The following is a 25,717-nucleotide window of genomic DNA, read 5'->3' on the forward strand; positions in this document are numbered from 1 at the left end:
TGACTTCAATAATAATAAACATGTATCTGTAACTCAATACGATTCAGCGGCGTTGGTTTACATAACTTACATAACTCACTCTAAATTTCGATGACCTTGGTGTAAGCGTTGCAATGGGGCGACGCCACCTTTCTTACAAAGATGTCCTCGCTCTCATCAATACAGAAACTCTTTCGGAGCCGACAAGGTCAGCGACGATGCTCGGAGTGATGATCATGCTCTGGCACATCTCCCGCACGGTTCTAAAATACCTCCTCCCCGATCAACAATCAACATCTTTCTCGGCCCGTCAGAAAAATACTTCAATCCGGCGTTTTCAAACTTCTAATGGAGGTGCTTGGTACTATTCACGGTACACATACATTGGATGTAACGAGTAGAGCTTCAGGACCCAGAAGGTAAATACATCTAGCCCGTCTGAATTCTCGACCGTTAAATCATTACGATTTCAGACATGTGCCAATAATATTGTAATATTGTTACTACATGCATAAATAGTCTTACCTTCGTTAGTTATCATTCATTGATATATTTAAATGTAAATAGGCAACGTAGGATTCAGGCCCGTCCATTCTGGACCGGTAACGAATTCCTTGTCATCAATGAGGAAGTCCTAAACGGAACCCCATGAGCTCCAAGAAAGTTATCAAAAATGAAGAACAAACCATGGGACATTCGACTAACGCCCCCCTGACCTGAGACAAGCGGCTCTTAAGCCTATCAAGGGAAATGCCAGGTATGACATGGCCCGTCTTGACTTTGGGAACGTAGGCCTGGTCGTTCCATCATTAGTCAACCCCCATGCAATCAATCACATCTAAACGGGGACGAACCTCATAAGCCTTCCAGTCCCTAACCAGATTCGACGGAACGGGGCGGAATAGCTCAGCGAACACCTCTCTGTTCTTCTTTGCAGTGCCATTCCACAGAGAAAGGGTAGCTTCAGAAATCGGATCAGCGACCAAGTCGTCTTCTGCCAAGTCAAATTCGTTGTCGTTAGGATGAGGAGCAGGACGCATGAACGAGTCAGGTTCTTTCGACTGCCGGCGGGGCCATTGAGGTTCAATGAGACCGAGATGTTCTGTGGTTGTTAGGTCAAGTGAAGCGGGATTATGGGGATAGTAGGGTTTATACCTCTAAAAAGCTTACGCCTAAGCGATGTAGCAAATCTCGCAACCATGACACGTTTTCCGTTCATCGTAGACTCGATCATGTCGGTGTCTTCCACTATAAGTGCAATTTCCGAGTCGCCGTCGCCCTTTAAAGTCCACGGTTGAGCATCATACAGTAAGCAAATACTTGAACTTACCTTCTGACTTCTGTCATTGATGTTGGCAGAGCCCATCTGTTAATTGTGAAGTCAGAGAAGGTCATAGACAAGGTCAAACATGCATACGATGACTCTGGTATCGTCGATAATCATCAGTTTGGAATGAATGTACAACAATTCCGAGACGTATCTGTCACGACCAATTAGTACTCAAGATTGTGATCCACGGATACAACTTACGCGTTCAACTCCTCCTCTTCCGAGCCTTCCCACAGCTCATCTGCCAAACTCGTCTTATCGTCAAGCATGTGCTGCGCCACGCTATCACTAACAAGTTCATCATCACGAATTTGGTCAGAGGCGGCCTCCCATCGCCGAATGATTTCCCTGGCGGCCTCCTCCGTCTCGGGTATAGGAACCTGATGGCGAGTTTTAGAAAGAAAGTAGCGATGAAACGCATATGATCCCACCTTGATGATACTATCATCTGTCTTCTTCTCCGACTTATTCGTGACGACTAACCCTTCTGTTGTAGGCTTGGGCACTGCAATAGTAACTTCCTTCTGCACCCCGTCCGAAACATCGCCGATCCATATCCGTGCAAGTGCAACCTGCGCTTCATGGAATTTGACACCCGAGATTTGCTCCATTCTTGTGATATACCCAGCTGTGGGGGTACAAGCATTAGATATGCATGCAGTCAGACGGAAAAAAAATGATTAAATCTACCGGGCGAATTGATTCTATCATATGACCTCAAGTGAAAGAACCGAATGTAATCCGAGCTACATCCCAAGAAATATCAGGTCACTGAATAAGAGACGTGATTGGAACTCACGGTTCATATCCAGCCTTCCTGATCTCCTCATAGATACTGCTGCCACCACGATTCATAGTGCGGTATTGACCGGCCATGATGATCTTCAGCGAAGACTCGTTCTTAACGTTGCCTGCGAATCCCGGGAGTTCAGGAATACAGATGATCACCTGGAACTTCTTCCCATCCTGCGCTGCTCTGACGATACGCTCGACCAGAGCTTTCCCGATGAGATTTACAACTGGTCCACCTTCCTTAGTAGCAGAGATACTAACGAATATCGTTATGGTCGGTCTGCAGATAAAAGACGTAAAGGGAACACGCACAAGAATTGATTCTCAATGTAGATGAAGTGATTCGCCTCAAGGATCAATTGAACATCTGTGAAAGAATGTCAGTCTTTGACGAGTTATGCTCATACCACAGCACTCACAGGCATTTTGGACACTGTGCTCTGTCAAAACACCATGACTCCAGTCTGAAACACTGCGCACGACCTGAACTCGGCACGACGGTGCGGCTGGTCTCTTATATCCTGGCTCTTCTGCGTCTTCTTCGTCTTCTCCCTCGTCGCCGTGGATACGACGGTGCCATCTCTGACGGTACTTGCGTCCTATCTGTGCCCAATGCTCACGGTGCGGGTGGCCTAAGAAACATGAGCAAAGTTGACAAACAGTGAGATCATGAACACCCTTACGAGCAACAGCCTCATTAGGGGCCGCTTCGATATCGTGTGGTAAGGAGAGCCAATCAACATTTCTTAAACGAGATGAGGAGAACAAGCAATAATTGTAGAAACAACACATACTCTTTGTTGCGATACTACAGATAGTAAGAATTGTCAAAACAGAGGCATACTGAGAAGAACAGAAGTTACTCGCCTTGCGTTTCTTGATTTCATTCCACCTCTCGACGAAGTGCTGGACGATGTCCAGCACCACAGGCCCGGTCAAGGACATATGAACCTGTGAAAAACGCGTCAAAAACGCGGCAAATCGTGAATGAGGAATGACACCAACATCATGCCATGGCATCCTCGCGCTCTCCAAGATTGAAAGAGTGTTACTTGCGTACCATCTCACATCTTTGAAATCCATGATTCGTGCATTATTGTAATCCTGACCGGGGAACAAGGTTCGACTGAAATTCGTCGGGTGCACATCTGCGAGAGGGTGATTATGCGTGTCCCAACGTCCGAAACACAAATCGAGACCACCAATACACGCATAATGATTGTCTATCACAACGGCTTTCTCATGGTGGGACCAGAACTGCACGTCATCTTTAGAGCCAATGTGATCTGGGTGACGAAGGCAGGTGATGTTGGGGTGGAGATCCTCGAGTGTATGCTTGGTGTGCCAAGAGCTCATAGTCATCGTCTGAGTAACCTCTTTGTATACAATGACATAGATCTTAACGCCTTGCTCTGCTTTGCGCTTTAGGAGACGATCAAGACGGTATTCAGGGTAATCCTCAGGGGGACGGCGGAGGAATAGTTCTGGGGTGAGCCACCAATCCTATAGTAGTACATTTGAAAGTTGAAACGAAAACGAAAACGACGAAATTGTGAGCGTACCAAGATGAATATGGCCTCTCTGGCGTTATCAATCAGCTCAGAGAGTGCCCACATGTAATCATGTCCATCAATATGCCATTTCACAAAGTTTCCCGCTCTCTCCTCTGCAAAACTGCGAAAACGATGACTGTCGTTGATAGCCTGCCTAATCTCATCGGCCTTCTTCTCTTCGGGATCGTCGTGGCGACCTGAAATTCATGTCAGCCATTTCAGGGAAGTCGACAATGGTCTGGCTCACGATTAGGGTTCAAGATTCCTGCGAGAGAGATGAATAGGGTTGCACTGCAAAAAACTAATCAGATTAGGGTCTCTTACCTATAGCCTCCTGCCTGGCATGCTCAATTCCGTCTGGTATTTTATCAATGATTTTTTTGAGGAAACTCATACTTGATGAGCTGGCGTCGTGGTGGTTACGGAGTTAAGTGTTGGTCCAATATATAGAGGCTGGGCAAATGGGCGCGGTCACAGCATTATGACATCATCTCCGTTACTAAAACCCGGTTGCCATGAATATACAGTGGCGTTTAGTAGGACGCCTGTGTACTGCCTTAGAATATTAATTACTACGACGTCCTTGCAAGCCTCACGATAAATCCTTATCATGCTATAAAAATCTTGAGTTTCTCAGGCAGCAGGCCGCCGTCAATGCTGCGGATTATAAGTTCTAAGCCATCCCACGACAAGACCACCTATACGGGAAATCGCACGACATTGTATACCGAGCGGGGGGGACGCCACACATGTGCACTTGCGCAGCATCTGCAGCTAAAATACTCAGAATCAATTATCTGGAAAGGCATTAAAAAACTTACATAAATCGGCATTTTCACTACGTAACTATACCGCCATGGGCTAATACAGATGAAAGAATCCTGAAAGCTCAAGCACCTGTAGACAGCAAGCTTTCACCTTCCGAGCGACCGCGAGACTTCGAATTTCTGAATCGCCATTCTCCGAGAAACGACGTGACGACAGAGAAGTCTATGTAGGCTAACTATCTTCGGATTTGACAGAAGAAAGATCCACATTTTCATACTCGTCATGTGGATGGGGTACATGTACACATAATGCTCATTCTGATCATCTCCAGTCAATGCAAGAATACATCTTCGAAAGAAAATTCGCACTTTGCCTCTGCCTTCGCCTTCTAGCAGAAGCTCCGAGCTGAAGACCCTGCAACCTTTTCATTCTCGGCCAAATTGAGAGACTCAGCACGATTCCTCGGGAACCGTCCCGCTCCCGCATTTGTTGAAATGTGTACTGTCAGTGATACAGCGAAGAAGGACTCGACAAATGCGGGCCGTCATGAAGCTAGATAGAGACATATAATTGAAGCTGTGATCCGTCAAAGCACTAGCACTTGGTCGTTCTACTGCGAAGGACCGCGGTGTTCGATGCTAAGACCAAAGAACCACGGCACCTAAGAAGAATGTGATGACCAGAGACTTGGGAGGGAAGGACACTGACTGACGCATAAGGGGCATGAGATGGTACAGACTCCGGTGAATGCCGTAGTCCTACGCGACGCGAAGTTTGCAGGAATGGCATTTCTGCAAGATAATACAGAACGTCGCCATTATAGACTGCAGTGCTTGGCCTGTGCAGTAGGAAAACTTTGAGAAGCTGATGACAATTCGAGCAACATAGAAGATTAAATCCGAAACCGGTGGCTCCTGGGTGGAACACCATGACATTTTTCCAAACGATGACGAGTGTTCTAGCTAAGAATCGAGAGTAACTGACAAGCGAAAGTCAAGTGAATGTATTCTAGGATCGATCCGGGAGCACGTCATGTTAATCAGCCAAAACGAAGGTGGGAACATGGAGCGGTGTGATCGAGTCGAAGAGAGGGCATGTCTGGTCTTGAACTTCTGGGGAGCCCAGAGACAAACAACATAAACTGCAGCTGAAAAGGAATACTCGGAATAAGGCAACCTTGAGAAAGCACATTTCGCCTTCCATTACAGAAGAGAACATAGCACAATAAACTCCGGGAGAATTCGTCGTAGAATTTTTCACAACGATAATGGTTGACAAGGAAAGACGGGGCCGGGCCAAGGTATCCGAACTTGGTTTCGGACCGCAACGCCGACGTGAGGAATGGGCCTGGTGAATTTCATTGCTTCGTCGGACACTTTCGATTCTCCATGCCACCTTCAATCATTCAAATCGCCGTGAGATCGAAAACCTCAGTCTATGAGCATACTTAATTCCGTTATTTTCGGGACACACTGAGACGAGTTAGAAGCTCTAGATCATAATATATCACAGGAACTGAAGGCACTGATAGGCTATAGCGCACCTGATCGACTCTGTCTGTCATGGACGGCAAACACGGATGGCCACGGCGGGAGTGAGTATCAGAGGTGTGGGAGCCTCAAGGCGAATGCAACAATGGATTAGAAATTTGGAAGGTATCCCTGCCCTCCATGACTGTTTCGCTTGCTGGCGAGGAGATTTTTTGACTCTCAGAGAGTAGATCCCTTAAAGGGACGCGTTATTTGTCTCTATTATACATTGATGGCACGCGAAGTTCTCAGGGCCTTTGTCTCGAACAATGACACCCATTTTAAGCTCTCCTTATGCCTTTTTGGAATCTCTTTGACTCCTTTCATAGTGAAATCCTCTCTCAATATCGGTGAACATGCCCCCCCATTTCTCAATCTCTGCTTTGACCAGCCATTCATTATTATACACCCCCCCGCTCACGCGTTCACCCTCCCCCAATGAATCACTCGGTTCAAACCACGGAGATGACAAGACATCATTTTCAGACTCGGAATCCGTAATTTCGCAGTCGGGTTTCAACGTGAAGCATGACAATCGTCTAAAGTTGTACCAACCACGGCCAGAGGAAGAAGCAGCCGAACAACCTGTCTTGATTGAGCGGCCTACGACGCCCTCCAGGGCGCAGGGTAAGTTCGCGATACAAAGTTACCAGAGCATCACTCATACATTCTCACAGAACTGGCGGAGCAAATTGTGGACAGCTTGCGCCGTAAAGTGAGAATGATCTCCCAGAATGAGATCATTGAACAGGAGATTATGTTCCGCGGATCCAGAATTGGTACGGAACGACCCCAGTCTAGCATGGGTGTGGATGAAATCATCCAGAGCATGATGCCGAATTCTCAGAAACAGGCCTATGGACAACCGCCGGGGCGTTTGTTTATTGCCAACAAGGAGCCCTGGGCTGTAGATAGCCCTCCCCAGGGGTACGCGGTATCGGTGCCGGGGCAATCACCTGCCATTGCCTCGCCACAACCATCTAGAAGGAGGGCCAAAGGAAAGAGGAAAACGTGAAAAAACGCAATGCCTGGAAACTGTATACATTGTATGAAACGTCATCTGTACAAAATATATACTGTATTTTACTATTACACTTAGAGTCACAACATAGTTCCATGAGTATCAGTCATTCGTCCCTCTCTTCCGAAAAGTAATCTGGCAATCTGTCTTCCACTGTCTTGATCAAATGCAAGATACTCCGTCGAGCGGCTAGCCGGCAGTCCTGATGCATGTAGGTAGCGCTGCCCCAACGATCAAAATCCTTTTGTACTTGTTTGAGCCTCCCCAGTACATCTGCCAGTCCCAAAGAAAGTACGGCATCACCCCTCGTCTTCTCCTTCCAGAACTCGACCCAACTCTGGGAACATGAAGGCTGATGCCATGTCGCATTGCATGAAGGGGAATGGTCGATAGGAGGTGCGGTCAGTCTCAGTCTCTCCCATGCTCTGGATAGGCGATAGTAGCCCGTTAATAGTCGCAACTGTTCAGTAGAACTGACGACGAGCCGGCCCTCCTCGTCGATGTCGCCTAGCTCAGCGTGACCTTTCTTGACAACCACAGTCTTATGCATGACCTCCAAGTAAGCCTCGCCGCGTAAAGATCGAAGAGCAAGTTCGTCTGAGAGGGACATGGCAAGATAGGCGTAACGTGGAGACGTGGTCATGAGCTGCCTCAGCAGGCCAATCATGGTGTTGAGCAGCCGTTCGTGGTTGCACATCTGCGCCAGACGCATCAAGCGAGTCAGTTGTGTGATAGTTTCGGATTCAGACCCGAACAAGATAGGTGTTGCTGTTAGTGAAGGCTGGGTGAAGAATGGGAAGGGAAAAGGGGGCATAGGCGTTGGACGGTGGTTGATGTACTCCTGGATGGCGTCGAGGGCCCACGTTTCCAGCGATTTGAAGGCATACTTGTTTGATATGCGGGCAATATCGATAAGCTTAGAGACATCCGTTGCTAGAGCTCGCATTTCCGGAGGTCTGGGGAAAAACTCTAAGAATAATGACCAGAAGCAGCAGGACAAGCGTTGTGCTCACAAGGCGTAAAGGGCGCCGAGAAAGTTTCGAAATTCTTTAGCGCTGTCTCCTGTTAGATGTATTGGGATATCGTCGGAGGTGCCCTCAGTTGGTTCGCTACCCTGAGGCAAGGTAAACATCATCTTGAATGAAGAACCGTCCTTCGAAAGCATGGTTCGATGGACCTGTAAAAAGTTACAATTATCAGTGCAGATAACAAGCCACTATACACCCACGTTAAACAAGGTATTCTCTACCAAAAGAACGCAACTCCCATCATCAAAGTAAAAGGCCTCGTCTCTTCCAATATTCCTCGCCGCCCTGACCTGCGCCCCAAGTCCGTCCGCTGAGTCTCGCTCTGACTGGCTGCTGTCAGGCCTTCTCCTCTTGCGACTCGAGGCTGATGCAGAGCCATCTTCGGCCTTAGGAGCAAAGATAGGGTCCACGTCGTCCGACATGACGAGCGGAATCGAAAATTAGTCGGCTAGTTGCGGAGAGCAAGTCCCGATCGCGGCACAAATCTGCCTATCTCCCGGCCGGTTGACATCATTTGCTCTCATATTCGCGTTGGATAACCATGTTATCACTTTGCGGTTTCTTGCAAATATAACCCAGTCGTGATTGCTCAGCAGCAACCACCATGGCCTTTGGAACTATCCCCTTGAACGACGGTACTGAGGTGGGCTGATGCTTCGTCGTGTAGCGTTGACATCAGCTGATGCGCCATCCTAGATCCCTCTTATTGCCTACGGGACGGGCTCAGTCTGGAAGTTCCAGGACGTCGTACCATACGTCGAGCAGGCCCTGGAGACGGGGTTTAGTCACATTGATACTGCTGCATGTGCGTGGTCTCTTATCAATAGGCGGCGTAATTTAACGGCTCATCCAAAGACTATCAAACCGAGGAGGGCGTCGGTATAGGAATAAAAGAAAGCGGATTGGACAGAAAAAGCCTTTACATTGCAACGAAGTATGATGGCGGAGATATTCAACAGGAAGTCCGGAAGAGCCTGACGAAGGTGTGAAGTACCAACCATTCATTGGCTGACTTCGTTCTTATCAGCGAACCAGCTCGGCCTGAAATACGTTGACCTTTACCTCATTCACTCACCGCGACTGGTCACAGGAAGTATTGAGAACGCTTGGAAGGAGTTCGAGAAAATCAAGGAAGACGGCTTATCCAAGTGCGTATCTCACAGAACAGTATCGCCCCTGACAGTTGTTGAATTCACGTCCCAGGAGTATCGGTGTAAGCAATTTCGGAGTCGAACATCTTGAAAAAGTTGTCAAGATCGCAACAGTCATTCCAGCCGTAAATCAAGTATGTGTCTCTGCATAGCGCTACCCAGGAAATTGAATATGTCATAACGACGGTGGCGTAGATTAACCTTCATCCGTACAACTACGCGGATGCGGTTCCAGTACTGGAATATTGCAAGAAGCACGACATTATCGTGGAAGCTTATAGCAGTCTGACGTAGGTCTCTTCGCTCCTTTCCACAACATGCGTTCACAGGCTCTCAGCCCGATCACCAAAACACCAGGAGGACCTGTTGACGCCCCTGTTTCTCAAGCGGCGCAGCGGCGCAATGCATCGCCAGCCCAGGTGCTACAGCTATGGGTCCTCAGTAAAGGCGCCGTTATCGTGACGTGGGTTCCGAGTCGCTTGAATCTATCACTTCTCATTTTCAATTTCCCATTTCCAGAACAAGCTCAAAGAAGGAGCGTCTTCTGGAGTACTTGGATGTAGCGGATCTTGGTGAGTTGTCATTTCTAATTGATTTATTGACTCAACTAATGCGTGCGAACAGCACCATTGACAAAGGAGGAAATTGCTGCAATCGACGAAGCTGGTAAGAAAGGCCCACCTAGTCCCTCAAGGATTCGTGCACTGGCCGCTCGCTTAAGGGTTCGGCCATGGCGCACGGTCGCCTTAGGGGCACTGTTACTCATTGCTGGTCTTCGAAGATACTACGTACAGTAAGTAGGCTATTCTTGGAAATCTTACTTTCTTCGCAGTTGCAAATTTGTAACAACTTCCTCAATCACATTCCCATGCACCCTGTAACGGAGACTTTCTCTTTTGTCGTAAAGCTGTGCTGCAATGTGGTGCATCTGCTGCGTATCGACAAAGAACCTGATGTATTCGCTTGTGATGCTCCTCTTGGCACCATCGACACGCACTACTGCGTTGTCATACCCTCGTCAGGGTGAATTGACGAATTAGCCCTTGCTCGCGCAGGTATAGTAATGGCGCTGTGATTCTCCGAACTCACGGCTGATATCCCGCGAGTAGAATGTACCATCAAGGCTGGAGCCAGGGTCGCCCATATCGTGTCTCTCAGACGCGGTACCGCGGCGTGTGTAGCTTGCCAATACATCATGCATGCTATTGCATGATCATCATCACGGCCCAGTTTGCACCCGATCGGAAGTTCAAGTTGATCCAACGCTATCTTGATCCTATTTTTAGAGCTCTTCTGTCCATGCACGACATAGACAAATAAGATACGACTATAAAACCCGAGAGGTTGGACATATGTATCCATCCTAACTAACTCCCCATCATCTCTCTTAGCTACTAATCCTTCTCTACTGAATGATGTCTCGCGTTCTGGTCACAGCTCTTCCTTTTGCTTCTCGTCTTCACCCCAAGGTCGGCCATGCTAAGGATATCCTGGCTCGTGATAGGGCTCGCGCCCAGAAGCTCCTGGCCGGTATTCAGCCTCATGGCCCTCTTGGCATCCAAGAGCTGCGCGCAAAGAAGAGTCACCACCACCATCACCACCACCGCGGCCCGGAAACCTCTGAACCTAGTGACCCGACCGGTAACGACAACTCAATTGACGTGACAGATGCTGGTAGGAGCTTGAAGACATCCCAGATCTCCATAGGTGTTAATAGCGGTCTTGTCTCTAGCCGTTACTTACACCACCACCGTGAAGGTTGGTCAGTCGGCGCAGGCCTTCACTCTCCTCATTGACACGGGTGCGCATTCCTCGTCGAATACTCTCGCTTTTTGCTCATTTATTACAGGAAGCTCGAACACCTGGGTTGGCGCTGACACAGAATACGCTCCATCGTCCACCAGCAAGAGGTATGTCGCCTACTAGTCCTTCGTTGCCAGGGTGCTGACTGATGGCCTTCTCCAGCACTCGAAAGACTGTCGTACGTCTTTCTATGTATGATGAAAAGATATCGCCTACATATATCTCTATCTGTAGAAAGTTAGCTATGGATCCGGATCATTCACTGGAACCGAATGTATGCTTCACACTTGTAGTCACTAGTGACTTCCTGACGTACACCTTCAGACACTGACCGAGTGGAGCTCGCCGCCGACCTTGTCATCGACGAACAGTCCATTGGTGTCGCCTCCTCTGCCTCCGGTTTCAGTGGAGTTGACGGAATCCTTGGGTATGTCCTTCTTTCTTTTCCTGGGACGAGGTTTGATGTAGTGTGTCTGTAGCATTGGACCGGTAGACCTCACCGAGGGTACGTTGTACATTCCCCTCTGCGACTAATGTTTTGACTGATGGTGTACCTCTTAGGCACTGTCAGTGGCTCGGGAACCATTCCTACTGTTACCGATAATCTTAAGAGCGAGGGCAAGATCGACAAGGAGTCGATTGGTATTTCGTACGTACCTACGACGGGTACGGACATGGCGAATGGAGAATTGACCTTTGGTACTGAGGACTCCTCCAAGTATGCTATAATTCTCGTCGTTCCGTTGCCTCGAATGACTCTCCGACTAGGTACACGGGAGAAATTACCTATGTTCCCATCACTTCTACGTCTCCAGCTAACAAGTACTGGGGTATCGACCAGTCGCTTACATATGGGAGCACCACCATCATGTCGACTTCCGCGGGTATCGTTGATACCGGTACTACCCTACTTCTTTTGTCCAGCGGTGCTTTCGAGAAGTACACGAAGGCTACGGGAGCCAAGATGGACGAGTACGGTTTAAGAATTTCTTCTGTGAAATGCATTGACACGTTTTCAGGACTACCGGACTTCTTTCTGTCACCGAGGCGCAATTCAAGAAGATGAAGAACCTCTCCTTCAATATTGGCTCGGTGAGTGGCCTTCTTCAGGGTCTTTGAAACCAGGATAATGACTCTGGTAATCAGACTACTTTCGACATGACACCCAATGCCCAGATCTGGCCTAGGAGCTTGAACACCATGATGGGTGGCACGGCCGACGGAATTTATCTTGTCGTAGCTGACATGGGCAGCATGGATGGATCAGGCCTTGACTTCATTGGTCCGTGCTGATCTTTGTATTTCTTCCATGCACGACTGAACCTTCCTCCTTTCAGATGGATTCGCCTTCCTCCAGAGGTTCTACAGTGTCTACGACACGACTAACAGCCAAGTCGGAATCGCTGTTACCCCACACACCAATGACACTACCAATTAATGACCTAGCGAGTCTTAGGTCATTCGCTACGCATTCGAGGACATTGTAATCTTTCTTAGAACATTTGGGATTGTATAATAAGTGGTTCAATGATGCAAGAGGCTGTTTTGAATATGCCGCGACTCTTTGAATCATGCAAAGATGTGGAAAGTGTCTAACAGCTTCTTCCAAATATACCGACCTATTCGGAGACTTCCCCATTGTCAGAGTTCAAAGTCGACTCTCGAGTCCATAGATAACTTAAAAAGGTGATATGGAGTATGAATACCAGTGTTGTCATAGAACTGCAAGCACGCTTCGAGAACCAAGAATCGGAAAGTGCCTTGTTTGTGTTAAGTGCCTTGATTTGATGGACGACGATAAGCCACCATCAGTCCTAATTATACTTCGTGGCCAATAGCAGCGTTTCGTGAGTGACCTTGAACTAACCTTGAACGTTTGAACGGCGGTCTCTCTAACTTATACTTAGTTGTTAGCATCTCGTCTTCATCCCGTCCAGCGCCTGCGGTCGACTATCTCGTGTTGAAATGTCACAACTTGTCCGTTCTGGGTGCATGCTGAGATATTCAGGCGACGATGAAGAGAGCCAAGTCTGAAAAGTTCAATTGGCAGGATAAAAGGCTATAAATTAGGACGGCAGGCAGCTTGAGGGAGGGAATAGTGGTGGAGGCAATGGTATCTCCATAAGATCTTCGATGCCATCGCGGGGACAATGGACATCTTGAGCCCACCTTGAATCTCACCGGGAATTGGAAGCAAAAAAGCCTGGTGGTGGTCATGGTCAAATGGCATTCAAGATCCTTACGGAAGAAGAACAGCATCCAGGGCTTGAATCAAGATGTAATAGTTGAAGATGGCTTCTGCTAAGTTTGTGTACCCATGTAGGAATACCTCAGTAAAGATCTTCCAAGTAGGATGTGTCTTGATTCGACGGAATGTGAGGTATTTTTTCGAGGTTAACGACTCCCACTCAGTCATCAATCAAAAGCAAGAAATATATAGGTTATGTCAGGACTTGTTTCTATACGCTGCTCAACAAATACAGTGGACGACTATTAGGACTGGGTGATTGATAATGTTTATAGATGGACGACTGAAGTAGCGAGGGTTCACCACAGCACGCGATTAAACGGAGTTGGTGATATCCTCCTCACTTGATGGAGCTGAGCTACCGCCTCGATTACTACTGCTTGGACTTTGCACTAACGATAGAAGGTAGGTCTCTGGGAGATAGCGGTAAGTTAATGGCAGCTAGCTTGTGAAGCAAACGCACCACCACCAAAGTTAACGCTCGGCATAACATCACCGGCGCTGACGCTCGATGCGGATGTAGATATGTTGGAATCTGGAATGTAACGATGAAGGACTACCCCGCGAGATATTGGAATAGCCCGTACCTGAGTTGGTCAGGGTGTTCGTTGATCTTGCTCTCGACCCTAAGCCAGGGGAGCTTGCGGACCGCGACAGTTGTTTCTTCTTGATGGCTATCTATAGCGCAAACGTGAGTTGATATCGGGAAAGCATAAAAGAACGCACGAACTTTCATTTGGTTGACCCAGCTACCGATGTCAGACCTCCATATGCCTGCGTCCCACCAGAAACGGAAGGAATGCATAGGATGGAGGAAAAGCGCATGCTCATCATAGAGATCACTGAGATGTCGCTGAAACAGAGCATCATAAGCGGCGCTGTGTCTACGTTGCGGAGTAAGAGGATGCGATACATGGAGGTTGGCCCGAAGCTCACCTACGGTGCTCTTCTTCGTCGGATGTTTGAGAGAGGTGCTCGCGCTTCAGCACATCATATGTAGCCTTGGCATCCTCCATCATTTTTTCGGTCTTCTCCCTGACATCCGCCGGAGAGTAGGGTCCAAGATAGGGATAGACGAGGGTATATCCGACGACGCCGATGAAGACAAAGATCACCAAGACCAGAGGAAGCCGTGCAAGAGAAGTCGAGGACAATGTAAGGATAAGCAGCTGGAAAAGTTCGGGAATCGAGAGGGCTGGCATTGCAAAGATGTTTGCTCGATGGAGTTGTACCCGCAATTTATACAAGAGAAAGATATAACCTCCGAAATAGATATATACCGCCAGCAGCTAGAAGACAATGTTTATTAGTGCCGGCACCGGAAACGAGGCACATTTTGTCGATATACTCGAGGATGATGTATCTCATCAACTTATGTTGCTCATCAAGATAAGTTAAAGATAACTATCGGTTGTTCGGGCTGAGTGGCTATTAGCCGTGTCGGGCAGGATCTTTCCAAAAACTGTGGGTACTGCAGCAGCTCTGATAACCAGACTCAATGATCCATATGAAGAAAAGTCTTGAACCAAAAATATCTTATCGACTGCAAATACTGCCTGATGTCATTCATTTAGAAGATGACTCGTCATTATGTTTCCATTATTAGATCTTCAGGGTGCCAGTTTTCCTGGCTCTCAAGACCTCCTAGATTTTGGCGCAATCGCTCTTTGTAGCATAGATGAACATGCAACTGAGCTCTCCGCTTGGTTTTTGCCTGTCTTTGGGGAACCTAGTGACGGCTCAGAAGTCGAATTCAGTGTAAACCGTCCACCCTCGATCTTTAACCGCCGTGAATGGAGGATACACTGTCCTCGATCAAGTGTACTTGCCTCACTCTCCGACTCGGAAGGTACAATTACTTTATGACCGGTTCGGTTCGCCTACTGGCTTCTCTTTTGTGACTGTACACTCTTTCACCTGGCCAACCCATCCTCGATGTTACTGGGCGACAACGGACGTGAATTTTAGGATGGAGACTTCACGGCTGCTGCACTTCGGCTATTCTACCTCCGAAGCTCTGTCCGAGGGACAGTTCTCTAGCAATCAGTGCCCTTGTCTCATGGAACCGGATGGCAGTTGCTAGCCGCCTACAGACATCTGTACCAGTGCTCTCGCCGCCGCAGCTACCGAAGACCGTGGAGCATCAACTTCGCGAGCAGTTTATTTGGCCAGCCATCTTGGGAAGCTCACTGTCGCTATCACCGCTTTTTTTTTGTTTTCAGCATTTGATTAACCGCAATGAGTAAGCTAACTACTAAGACGCGGTGGAGGTACAGGACCTCAGGATCCTCTTTCCCTCTTGTTCCGGTCCCTCCGCTCTTCCTTCTGAGTTCCCCGGGTATTTTGACGTATAATGTAGAGTAGAGTAACGGACATGTAGTCGCTATCACTGCTGTGCGCTTCAGGTGTCGCTCTATACTGAGTAGTCTAAAGTGAGTACACAGGATATGCTGAACAGATTCATGTACGGTAACATACCTTGCGCCAACACATCATACATCGCATCAAGGTTTATTCGCTTCCAGATGGGGGTGAAATCTGCAGCAGAGATATCGTATGGTACCAGGCTGTCCAGCGTCGTTTATGTTCTTATATTTTGAATCACAAGTTCAATTGATCCAAGAGGCTTCCATTCGGGCCTTAAAACCAGGTCCTCGCGGCAGAACCACACTGCACTCGCGGCACGTGGTCAGTTAAATTTCCCACCGCGTACTTTTGCTTTAACCCCCCCCCCCCCCCCCCCCATCAACGAATCGAAGATTGGGTCTAACCCACAAACGCGGAATGCAGTGACACATTGTCGATTCGGACTCTTTGTTTCATGAGTAACTTTGAGGGCGGAGAGTCGTGCTTTTGAAACCTGTAAGTTCTTGTCCAGAATATGTTGCCTTCCGTACGTAATATAGAACTGATGGCTGGATGGCACAGGATATAATTCCGAACCTTCGATTCCCACAGCCCATATAATACGACCATATAGATGTCGAGACCTCAACCCTCAACCCTCAACGCACATTGCGAAAGCGCGGAGATGACATCATCAAATGGTGTTAGTTACACGTGTCTAAACAGATCGAGGCTGTAAGATGACTCTGGACCTTAGGCTCAGTTTCATCACCTGGGATCCAAATGTATGGATATCACCGAAACCTTGTAGCCCACGACTCGGTGTTCGGTTCTGTCTATTAACATAGAAAGAGAGTATAAATTTGTACTAAGTTCCAAAAGCTTATGTACGACACTGAATCGGGTGCCCGCAGCATCCCTTGGCTTCGAGAACCCTCAGTACCGCTTTCGAATTCATTTCATGACTAGCTCTCGAGGCTGAGCTTCCTCTTTTTGGACTTCCCACCTGAACGCCCAACCTAAGGGGACTTGACCTAACTTGTCAGTTGACTCAGAAGCTCAGGTTCACTCGAGCTTGTGAACTGCTTTCCCTAAGGATCCTTTGTACTCCCTGGGGGAGCCTTGTCTGCGCAGCTTTCTGCACGGGGACGGATGCTTCTCCGCTATTATTACTTCAAGCTGGTTCTGGACGCGTTGTTCAATGATAATATGTACTAGATACGAATTTCCACTCTGGTCAGTCCACCGGAACAAAGGGTTGGTTTATCAAATCGGGGGCTTTCCTGTTAGTTGCCTCCACGAACGCGTTATCTCCGACCGCGGGCTATGGACAACTGCGTTATACAATGAGGTGCTGCGTGCACTCCAATGACCATGCTGTTGCAAAGGCGCGTCAGATGCCTGGGATGTAATCTCATAGCTCCAGGATCCACCTCTATGCAGCTCTCTGGTTTCCTTTAGGAACCGACGCCTCCCCGCTCTCGTCATCTGCATTTACCATATAAAGTCTCTTTCGAGTTCTAGGCTCTCTGTGAAGACTACGTACACCGGTGGTTTGGTTCGAACCTGGAGCTCGACGTCGCTTAGAACTTACCCTACCTCGGCATGAATCTCGATCAAGTGAAATATATTTGTTGCTTTGCCTCTACTTTTCCCGGGAAATCAGGGTCTGCGATTCTTTGGTATCAGACATTCTGATGCTGCCAAGGCGTCGATAGTCCCGTACACCCTCACGCGCACGGACTGGCGCCGAGCATGTATTCAGCATCCAGGGCCCGGGGATTTGCACGTACCGTACCCTGACCTTACGCGTGACGTCGAGGAGGGTCCGGCGTTTACGACACGTGAGTACCCTCTATATCGAATTTGACTGTTGATTAAACGACGAACGGACGAACGTAGGTCGGCACGGAACAACGGAATGAAATGGGCCCTAATTTTCGCGTAGCAGGCTGCGGGATGACCAGGGGTCCGGAGTCTTGATGGTTGCAAAAGACGGGGGGCAGGTGCGCTATTCAGATATTGGTCCGGTGGAGTCGTGCGGAAAGACCAAGCTCCACTGGAATTCCGAACACGCGCGACGTCACTTTGACTCAACGGAAAATGGAGTTTCAGACAAATCGGATGATCAGTGAAAGGGCGGTCCGTCCAAAGTTTAAACGGCGCTGAAAAAAAAAAAAAAAAAACGCGAAATACACAACTGAAATCACGCCGGATTAGTTGGAAATTGGAATGGAACAATAGTAATGACAAAATTTTGCTAGGTCCCTTGATAAGATAAAAGTCTAGAATCACATCGTCTTGACACTTGACGTGAAATCTGGTTCCGGAATCTATGTCGGCTACATATAAAGACGTACGAGAGAACGACTCCTCTGGACCGCACGAAACCCACCGTCAGATATGTCAGAAGACGTATACTTAAGCTCAGGTGAGCCAATAAAATGAGCATGATGCTCCTTGGCGCCGCATGCTAAAGGAACTCTTTTCTTGAACGACACGACACAATCGACCACTGCCAACATGGAATTGAAATCAGCGCCACAATTACAGCACAGTACTTGTAGTAAATGATAAAGAAGCATACTCTAAAAAGGGACTCTATAGTTCTATCTAGATGGTATATGTTGCGAATGAGATGGGATGCAAAAAATCTATAGTGGAAAGAGATCGTGTAAAGAGAGCCCGGTTACGGATGGGCCCTTAGACAATAAACATAGCATGGATAATCAAAAGAAAACATCAAGACGATCGCACCAGCCATCGCTAGGTAAGGGCGAAACACAATAACATACAGTTGTTACCAACCCGCACCGACCACCGGTAGCGCGCCCTCACCCCGAACTGCCGCTTCAAAGAGGCTGAATCCAGGCAATTTCTCTCGCTCCCCACTCTTCTCGCTGTCCTCCTTCCGCTCGACCTCAGTCAAAGACACCACTTTCGCCTTTTCCTTCTCGGCTTCTCCACCGCTGCTGTCTTCTGCAATCTTAAGCGGCGCCAACGTAATCCTGGGGCTACCGCTGCCACCGCTCCACGCACCTGGGCTGTGACTTTCCCGCGATGACGAACTTGACTCAGGAGGCGTGACATGCGGATGAATTGGAGTCATTCCGAAGGCCATCCGCACTGAATGAGCGAGGTGATGATGATGATACGAGGCGTGCGAAGACACGTGGTGTGGGGGGCTCGCGCTCCGGCTCGTAGGGCTGCTCCGTCCGCTCTGACCTGTTTGATGGTGGTGGTAAGGCAATCCAGGAGGCGGCAGCATGGCTAGCACAGGTGAAGGTGCACGCGAAGGATTTGCGCTGTGCAAGTTGAGCCCTCGCATCGGGCCAAGAAAAGGGCTTGTACTTGGTGTATGGGAAGTAGAAGTGCTTGTAGTCCTTATGTTACTGGAGTAGGGAGAGTGAGGCTGACGAGCATAATGACCTTGGGCAGCGTGAGAATCTGAGTCGGAGCTCGCTGGAGAAGGACTCTCATGATATTGCGGGGGTGGGGGTACATGGTGGGGGTGGGGATGATGTGATGGAATATGGTACGGGTGATGAGGGTGGGAATGGTGAGGATGCTTAGCGACAGAATCAACGTGATGGCCAAAGTCATCCCCGCTTGAACGTGTGGAGAAAGGTGTCATCTGCCATGCGGGGCCGGATAGCCTGCGGGTGATTTTCCGTTCACTTACGATGCTACTACCTGGCCCCTCTTCGTCGTCTGATACGGCTTGATACCGTGACTGCCGGTGGTGGTGGTGGCGAGGTCGATAGTAATCACGCTCATTGGAAATGCCAAAGTAACCGCGACTGTCCTCATACGAATGAAGGGAAGGTGTCGAGACCGGCGAAGTCGTGGCACTCTTGCTAAGACGTGAGGGGTACTGCTGCAAAACAGAAATATCGAGCCCTGGGCCGCCTCGTGTACGTGTTTCATATTCGGCTCGCCGTAGGGCTTCTGCGTGGCGTGCTTCATACTCTGCACGCCGCAGCGCCTCCTCTCGTTCGAGAGCGTACAGCTCATCCATGGCGATGGAAGATAGTGTAGTGAATGATGAGGACGTCGTCGCCGGGGGAGACGTAGAAGAATGGGGATGGCTGCGCCTAGAATGGGGAATATCATAGGAACCGACAGACGTTGGACGGGCATATGAGTCGTCCTAAAATCTTGACCGTGAGATAAAGGCGTCGAGAGCAGTCAGATCGCAACGTACCTCGTCGTCGCTGTTTGCCCTGCTTCTCGCTTTCTTCTTTACCCTGACTTGGGTTTCCTCTGGCACATCGGTATGATCTGGAGAGCCAGTGCCTCTCGACTTGGTCTTCTTCGGGGGCTGATGATGAGTGATATTGTTGTGATCATTGTTGTGTATCCTTGAGTGCCTCGTGAGTTCGTCGCTCCTCGAAAACCGCTTTTCGCAGGACGGAAAACTGCATACAAAGGGCTTCTCGCCTGTGTGGGTACGTATATGCCGAGTCTGATGCTCTAGACGGCTGAAAGCACGGCCGCAGAGAGGATACGGGCACTTGTAAGGACGGGGAACAGGTTTATCTGGCTGTGTAGAGGATACCATGGTGGTAAGGAACCAAAAGGAGGTGGGGGACTGGCCTGTTGCCAGAACTTAAGGAAGGATGGAGGACAGAGACAAGGGTCGACCAGTGGCGAGATGACGGGCGTTTCAGGGCGGAGACCGCCGATCTTTTTCGGGCCGATAAGTTAGCCGTTTCCTCAACGCCGGAACTAATATGATTCGCTCCGGCACGCTCCGGCATCATCCCCTCAGACTGGGGTAGACGCCATCCAGTCGACTCCAGACTGGAGTAGCCCTTCGATGTACCACCCCAGATTCTATTCTTCTCACTTCCATTCTTCCCACCTTACTCCTTCTCCTTTTTCCATTGTGCCTCCTGATTTACCGTCACATTGACGATTGGAACCTAGTTTTTCCGGCCCGTTCCCCACCATCTATTCACGTGTCCCCCCCACTTCCCCACGCCAGCTGACCATTCTTTCATTTATTCCCACTAAATTGCACTTTGGTGGCGGCGGCCCGCTATGCCGTAACCTAACACTTGGGGTTGACCCACCTGCTGGAATCGTCCATTCATTCACGTTGTCAAGGTCGCGACTCTCCAGAAGTAGCCCCTAACCTTCTTTGTATCCGACCACTCTACTCCCGGGGTATTGCCTAGGACCTCGACCTTCCAGGCCTACAGGCGAGTCGATGAATCCCATGCGCCTTACCAATATCCGTGAAAATCTGCGGCGATAACGGCCCAGACCCTGTTAGCTCTCACCTGACTCCCTATGTCGTACCCCCTTCGAATTCTCTTACTATTGTAATGATGTACTGGACCCATACCTATACATTCCAGTCTACAATTTCGGATTTATCTCCCACCCTGTGCCGTAGCCTCTTCCGTTTACCTGTAAGAATTCAGTAAATACACATACATGCCCATCGACTACGGCCCCGTCCGCCGTAAAATGGCTGCGAACTGCGAACATATCAGCTTTCCCCCGATCACTATGGGGGCGGGGATCGGAAATGGGGCAAGGAGCTTTTTCAAGAATCTCGACCTCTATCGACTTGGACACGATGTCTTTTTTCCCATGTCTACCATGTCAGCCACACCTTCGGATGAATGCCGGACATATCTTGGGTGCGCTTATCGTTCTTTTTTTCATGTTACTATTCGTTCCCCTCCCATTCGTCCCTCCGAGTACTCCGAACAGTTGTCCGTATTGTCGGCTTCTTGTGTGAGAACCCCATATTGATTACATTACATGTACATACACGTACTCCCATGGTCCAGGTTAATAGTACCGTAATTTTCCAGACCCTGAAAACCGTCGGCGCTTTTTCAATTGCCAGGCAAAATTTAACAACGCCCCCCCCCGCCCTTCATCTCCAAGTCGCGTCAAACCCTTAACTACCCCTGACCCTCCAAAATAAATCGCACGTTCACAAAGTATGCGTCATCGATCACTGAGTGTAATCCGTAATTCCGAACCGTATTTTGATCCCCGGGCGCTCCGATCCCGCCCGACACTGTTAGGGGAAATAATCTGGTTCCGCCCTTGTCCCGGATAACCCGTTGATAACGTCGTCCATAGCGCCGGGCACAAAATGTTGGCCTCTGCCTGGCCTCGAGCTTGGGTGACGTACATCTTCACGGTTGTCGAGCTTCTAAACTCAAATACTCAACATCTGCACAGAAAGATGGGCAGTCTAGATTCTACTACTTAATAATGTATCACACGTTCTCCTGGACACGTCACATCTCTGACATGCCTATCATCCCGCCGCCGGAGCCAATTTACTCCCCTCCGCCACGGGGTGGAATCAGCGATGCGGGGAACAGCTGCAACAACTTCTCCATTTAACCATTGACAGCCTTCTCTTTTTCTCATCATTTTTGGACTCCTGCATTGTAGTTCCATCACGATGTATACATTGTCGATGCGAACAAGGTGATGCGGCATTCGGGTGCATGTGGGTTTCAAACGTTAATCGATCGTTGCCTCCCCAAGACTCACCACGCCTGAACGGCACCACTAACAGATCCGGACCTACGCTCTTCCGTTCTGGGGATCGGCACCGTCTGAGGGGACGCTGACCTCCTGAACACGCGCTCCGCCATCAGTCCACTGCTCAGTGCACGAGGTATGCAAGAGGAGTAATTAAAATGCACAAAAATACACGTCCGATGCAATATTGCTTGCCTGGTAAGTTCTAGTACAATCTGCCTGCCAATTTGTGCCCCGTTGACGATGCTCATGGGTTTACCGCTAGATAACCGCCATCGATAACGAGCTCCTGGCCATTCATATATCCTCCTGCCGGCGAAGCTAAGTATACCGCCGTGCCCGCCATCTCTTCGCCTCTGTTTCGCCACCGTCAGCATCATTAATCACCCGACAAGAACAAAATTAGAGAGACTGAATGAGGAAAAAAAAAACTTACTTCCCAGCCCTCCTTGCAGGCACAGGCAACACGCCCTTCCCGATTCTGTCCACCTCTTCCGGTGTGATCACATCGGTCGTCATCTCCGACTCATACGGTCCTGGTGCTATGGCGTTTACGCGCACAGGTACACTTTTAAGCGCGAGTTCTGTGGATAGCATCTTGCTCAGCTGTGACGCCCCCGCTTTGGCGCTGTTGTAAGCAAACTGCCACACTGGTCAGCCTATATAAACCGGGGGAGGGTTTAAATGCAAGACGTACGTGATCTTGTGCCAGCTTCATCAACCCGCTGATACTTGTAACGTTGATAACATTGGCTGTGTATCCTGGTCGGGTGTTCGCGCAGTCCTTCGTCCCTTTATCAAGCAGCCCTAGGAACGCCATGGTGACGAAAAAGATGGGAAACACGTTAATAGCATAGAGATCCGACCATCCTGGCATCGATTCGTTAAACATTGCTTTACCCAGTGTCTCAGCGTCCTTATGCTCTGGGGCATCCATCTGATTGAAGAATCTGGACACAGGTCCGACTTGACCGGCGCTGTTTCACGGTGAAGATGCCATCATTAAAAGTTCACAAGCAGATCGAGTAGAATACGCACTTGTTAACCAAAATATGAAGCTTTCCTTCCTGTTCCTCTAATATCTTTGTCGCCGAGAGTATGCTTTCCTTGTTCGTGACATCCATCTGTAGTCTACTCCCTCACGTCAATGCCGCAAAAAGGACAAAAAGGACAAAAAGGAGCATCGCGACATACGCCACCACCGTCCCATTTATAGATCCACTCGCCACAACTTTGTCTAGAACGTCTTTCCTTCTCCCTGTGATGTATACTTTGGCTCCGTTTTCAGCAAGTCCTCGCGCAATCATGAGTCCTGTTTCGAATTCGAATTCAGTTATCGTTACTTTCTCAGTATACTTAAGTCGAGCATCCACCTATTCCTGTTCCGCCTCCAGTAACGACTGCCACGAGGCCGGTGAGGTTGTAAAGGCTTCGCGATGTATACGGTGAAGAAGACATGGAAGACGAAGTTGAAGAAAGTTGAAGATCCCGGAATCAAGGATATATACCACTCGCGATCGGTCCGGAACCGGATGTTCACCATCATGGGATTGGCGAAGAACGTAACATAATTGGTTTATCCTGCCATAGATCCGCCCAGCGGTTCATGCTGAAGGCAGCGGCTGGGAGGTACTTCACTGTAAGATATGCCAGTCCGCGATTTAATCTAACAAATCGAAATTTGCAGGTTTGCCACACCCCGCTATTGCTTCTTGCCGAAGCTCTTCAAATGTCAGTTACATTCGTCCGACTGTACAAGATGCTATCGCTCCGTTCGACCTTAGAAGTCTAACACAATTGTTTGATATTATTGAGTACGTTCTACTATACACCCCTCAGAGACGGTATCAAGATACAATGCGACTGCTCACAGGGAGGAGCCAGAGCTTCGCCGGTCCTCCATCTGCTTTTTACGGACAACACTTCCGTATAACTTCGGTAACCTACCGTTGGTAACCTTGCTGAGCAGATAGGAATAATTCCGTTTAGACGGCTCCACATAAGCCATCCCCAGTTCTGAGAGGATTTCCGTCTCTGAACCACGGGAGATGAGCTCCCATTTACCCCGCGTTTCTTCATTAATCTTTGCATCCTTTGGAGGACGTCCCCTACCACGCTTAACAGGTGCAACACCATCGAAGTTTTCATTTTCGTGCCATCGCCATAGCCCGTTCCCGTCGAGGAACAGTCCTAACGTGTCAGCTCTAGTATGCACTTGACGCACGAACTCCATGTCGCCCGTTAACGTGAGCAGAGCTGGCCCCCGACATTCCCACGGGACAAGACTAGAAAACCAAGTCAGTGAAATAGTCTATACAAACAAGGCGTGTTGAACTGACTTGATAGTCAAACGCCTGTATTTACCCTCCTTCCATTTTATAGCGCTGAGTCTTGATTCGAGAGACTCTGGTTGCCCATCCGCAGTGAACTCAGGAACTCTGACTATCCCATCCCAATTGTCCCCACCACTCATTTTGACCTCTTGTACTATCAATCCTTGGACTTTCAACGTGGGGATGACAGTATTAAGGAGGGGAGATTTGGATCCGAACTGTTTTTGGGCGCACTTCCCGTACACCTTCTCCGCTCGTCCTTTCCGTGGAAACTTTAGTGTTGTTTCGGGAGGGGGAGGAACAGGTGCAATGTTGAAACTTGGATGGAGGAGGATGAGGTCAATTTCGGAAGAGAAGGGAAAGTCACGACGGTAGCTCCCGGCGAGCTCTGTTTGAAAATCGGAGGGTAACTGTGTTCGGATGAAGTCCTAGAGCAACCGAAGAACTCAGTATTGGCATTCATGGTGGATATCATGACGCACATTGATAGATTCTATCTCTGTGCGATGGACAGGCTGGCGGAGGTGGTTGTAATATGCGACTAGAACCTTCTGGCGTGCAGTGAGAATCCCTTGAAATTTCGGACGGTGGAGGTCGCTGGCGGAGGTACAACCTGCCTCATATAATTTTCTGGCCGTATACGGACTATCCGACAGTTAGGAAATCATCGTTAGAAAATAGTACATCGTTACTCACCCCAGACCAGGAACTTGTTGAAGTTCGTTCAACACAACCCTCTTAGTACCTTCACGAACTTCGTTCTTATTGGTAGTTTTCAGGATCGAGAAAGGCACACTGCATCACAGCACTTACAATCCGTGCGGAATCGACTTGTGCGGGCTGAAGTTTGTCCTCTTCCTGGAGACAAGTCAAAATAACGAGTAGGATTAGGACTGCGTGGCTGGCCTTGGTTGAAATCTTTACATCCATGGGCTCCTCTCCCTGCGCATTGTCATCACGCATGCGCATCAACTGGAGAAATATGTAAGAGGTCAGCAGGACGTGCCTGTTAATAACTGACCTTGAGAGCATCTGATTCCGATCTTATGGGGAAGTCTATTGATTTCAGCACGGCGATGGCCTTGTCAAAAGCGCGCAGTTTCTGGTCGTCGCTTGCAGGGTTCTTTCGTTCTTTTTCTCTGTCTGTAAAAAAAAATCAACATCGGAACTGTAGGACAAGGAAGCAAGCGCACTCTCAATGAGCATTTTGATGATAGCATCGTTGTGTCCTTGAGTGGAACTGTATCGAAGGAATAGCGACAGTAGTGGTGGTCGAAAACGAAAAAAATGTGGTGACCGCGAAAGCATGGACGTCAC

The 25,717-nt window shown here is 48.9% G+C and overlaps 9 protein-coding genes across 9 annotated transcripts; 3 read left to right on the forward strand and 6 right to left on the reverse strand.

Annotated features, from left to right (window-relative positions):
- Positions 1-329: 329 nt before the first annotated feature.
- BT62DRAFT_932852 (phospholipase D/nuclease) lies at positions 330-4,107 on the reverse strand. Its single transcript, XM_043186432.1, has 19 exons — positions 3,979-4,107; positions 3,902-3,919; positions 3,664-3,851; positions 3,107-3,604; positions 2,969-3,052; positions 2,896-2,909; positions 2,785-2,846; positions 2,521-2,733; positions 2,414-2,468; positions 2,109-2,357; positions 2,000-2,055; positions 1,741-1,937; positions 1,511-1,689; positions 1,397-1,460; positions 1,310-1,345; positions 1,135-1,258; positions 834-1,081; positions 666-773; positions 330-613 (listed from the first exon to the last, which is right to left on the reverse strand). The coding sequence occupies exons 1-19, from the start codon at positions 4,046-4,048 to the stop codon at positions 533-535; spliced, it is 2,544 nt and encodes an 847-aa protein (XP_043039192.1). The 5' UTR covers positions 4,049-4,107; the 3' UTR covers positions 330-532.
- Positions 4,108-6,203: 2,096 nt separating this feature from the next.
- Positions 6,204-7,078, forward strand: BT62DRAFT_1076772 (uncharacterized protein). The gene is made up of 2 exons (XM_043179247.1): positions 6,204-6,578; positions 6,629-7,078. Exons 1-2 carry the CDS (start codon positions 6,308-6,310, stop codon positions 6,964-6,966), a joined length of 609 nt encoding a protein of 202 aa, XP_043039193.1. The 5' UTR covers positions 6,204-6,307; the 3' UTR covers positions 6,967-7,078.
- Positions 6,969-8,422, reverse strand: BT62DRAFT_969398 (uncharacterized protein; the record flags this gene model as incomplete). The annotated part of the gene is made up of 3 exons (XM_043188942.1): positions 6,969-7,928; positions 7,986-8,149; positions 8,195-8,422. 3 exons carry the CDS (start codon positions 8,420-8,422, stop codon positions 7,079-7,081), a joined length of 1,242 nt encoding a protein of 413 aa, XP_043039194.1. The 3' UTR covers positions 6,969-7,078.
- Positions 8,423-8,513: 91 nt separating this feature from the next.
- Positions 8,514-10,205, forward strand: BT62DRAFT_173867 (Aldo/keto reductase). Its single transcript, XM_043179926.1, has 10 exons — positions 8,514-8,643; positions 8,697-8,805; positions 8,856-8,983; positions 9,036-9,148; positions 9,204-9,285; positions 9,347-9,441; positions 9,489-9,614; positions 9,671-9,723; positions 9,776-9,817; positions 9,873-10,205. The coding sequence occupies exons 1-10, from the start codon at positions 8,605-8,607 to the stop codon at positions 9,899-9,901; spliced, it is 816 nt and encodes a 271-aa protein (XP_043039195.1). The 5' UTR covers positions 8,514-8,604; the 3' UTR covers positions 9,902-10,205.
- A 361-nt stretch (positions 10,206-10,566) lies between these two features.
- On the forward strand, positions 10,567-12,658 carry BT62DRAFT_987344 (acid protease; the record flags this gene model as incomplete). Its single annotated transcript, XM_043190066.1, has 12 exons — positions 10,567-10,858; positions 10,884-10,952; positions 11,001-11,061; positions 11,117-11,132; positions 11,189-11,228; positions 11,279-11,381; positions 11,434-11,459; positions 11,516-11,672; positions 11,723-11,926; positions 11,974-12,046; positions 12,101-12,236; positions 12,292-12,658. 12 exons carry the CDS (start codon positions 10,567-10,569, stop codon positions 12,390-12,392), a joined length of 1,278 nt encoding a protein of 425 aa, XP_043039196.1. The 3' UTR covers positions 12,393-12,658.
- An 859-nt stretch (positions 12,659-13,517) lies between these two features.
- BT62DRAFT_1076776 (uncharacterized protein) lies at positions 13,518-14,500 on the reverse strand (the record flags this gene model as incomplete). The annotated part of the gene is made up of 5 exons (XM_043179248.1): positions 14,139-14,500; positions 13,933-14,086; positions 13,790-13,880; positions 13,666-13,737; positions 13,518-13,615 (listed from the first exon to the last, which is right to left on the reverse strand). Exons 1-5 carry the CDS (start codon positions 14,402-14,404, stop codon positions 13,518-13,520), a joined length of 681 nt encoding a protein of 226 aa, XP_043039197.1. The 5' UTR covers positions 14,405-14,500.
- A 3,740-nt stretch (positions 14,501-18,240) lies between these two features.
- BT62DRAFT_174117 (uncharacterized protein) lies at positions 18,241-20,216 on the reverse strand. Its single transcript, XM_043179927.1, has 2 exons — positions 19,753-20,216; positions 18,241-19,698 (listed from the first exon to the last, which is right to left on the reverse strand). The coding sequence occupies exons 1-2, from the start codon at positions 20,107-20,109 to the stop codon at positions 18,349-18,351; spliced, it is 1,707 nt and encodes a 568-aa protein (XP_043039198.1). The 5' UTR covers positions 20,110-20,216; the 3' UTR covers positions 18,241-18,348.
- Positions 20,217-22,314: 2,098 nt separating this feature from the next.
- BT62DRAFT_994659 (short-chain dehydrogenase) lies at positions 22,315-23,568 on the reverse strand (the record flags this gene model as incomplete). The annotated part of the gene is made up of 6 exons (XM_043190475.1): positions 23,441-23,568; positions 23,262-23,379; positions 23,106-23,198; positions 22,765-23,044; positions 22,504-22,709; positions 22,315-22,423 (listed from the first exon to the last, which is right to left on the reverse strand). Exons 1-6 carry the CDS (start codon positions 23,523-23,525, stop codon positions 22,315-22,317), a joined length of 891 nt encoding a protein of 296 aa, XP_043039199.1. The 5' UTR covers positions 23,526-23,568.
- A 278-nt stretch (positions 23,569-23,846) lies between these two features.
- On the reverse strand, positions 23,847-25,708 carry BT62DRAFT_1076779 (Nucleotidyltransferase; the record flags this gene model as incomplete). The annotated part of the gene is made up of 7 exons (XM_043179249.1): positions 23,847-24,352; positions 24,407-24,828; positions 24,883-25,045; positions 25,097-25,161; positions 25,214-25,372; positions 25,422-25,543; positions 25,594-25,708. The coding sequence occupies 7 exons, from the start codon at positions 25,706-25,708 to the stop codon at positions 23,935-23,937; spliced, it is 1,464 nt and encodes a 487-aa protein (XP_043039200.1). The 3' UTR covers positions 23,847-23,934.
- Positions 25,709-25,717: the final 9 nt, after the last annotated feature.

This window comes from Guyanagaster necrorhizus, assembly GCF_019112545.1.
Source record: "Guyanagaster necrorhizus MCA 3950 unplaced genomic scaffold BT62scaffold_14, whole genome shotgun sequence".
Lineage (NCBI taxonomy): Eukaryota > Fungi > Basidiomycota > Agaricomycetes > Agaricales > Physalacriaceae > Guyanagaster > Guyanagaster necrorhizus.

Bases quoted from the DNA above. Each gene is read 5' to 3' on its own strand.
- BT62DRAFT_1076772 (XM_043179247.1), top strand. From the start codon at position 6,308: ATGCCCCCCCATTTCTCAATCTCTGCTTTGACCAGCCATTCATTATTA. The intron at 6,579-6,628 runs GTAAGTTCGCGA...ACATTCTCACAG, and splicing joins GACGCCCTCCAGGGCGCAGG to AACTGGCGGAGCAAATTGTG.
- BT62DRAFT_173867 (XM_043179926.1), top strand. From the start codon at position 8,605: ATGGCCTTTGGAACTATCCCCTTGAACGACGGTACTGAG. The intron at 8,984-9,035 runs GTGTGAAGTACC...TCAGCGAACCAG, and splicing joins TCCGGAAGAGCCTGACGAAG to CTCGGCCTGAAATACGTTGA. The intron at 9,615-9,670 runs GTGGGTTCCGAG...TCCCATTTCCAG, and splicing joins AAAGGCGCCGTTATCGTGAC to AACAAGCTCAAAGAAGGAGC.
- BT62DRAFT_932852 (XM_043186432.1), bottom strand. From the start codon at position 4,048: ATGAGTTTCCTCAAAAAAATCATTGATAAAATACCAGACGGAATTGAG. The intron at 1,082-1,134 runs GTATAAACCCTA...TAACAACCACAG, and splicing joins TAGGCGTAAGCTTTTTAGAG to AACATCTCGGTCTCATTGAA. The intron at 774-833 runs GTTCGTCCCCGT...TGGAACGACCAG, and splicing joins GGGACTGGAAGGCTTATGAG to GCCTACGTTCCCAAAGTCAA.
- BT62DRAFT_174117 (XM_043179927.1), bottom strand. From the start codon at position 20,109: ATGGTATCCTCTACACAGCCAGATAAACCTGTTCCCCGTCCTTACAAG. The intron at 19,699-19,752 runs GTACGTTGCGAT...TCAAGATTTTAG, and splicing joins GGGCAAACAGCGACGACGAG to GACGACTCATATGCCCGTCC.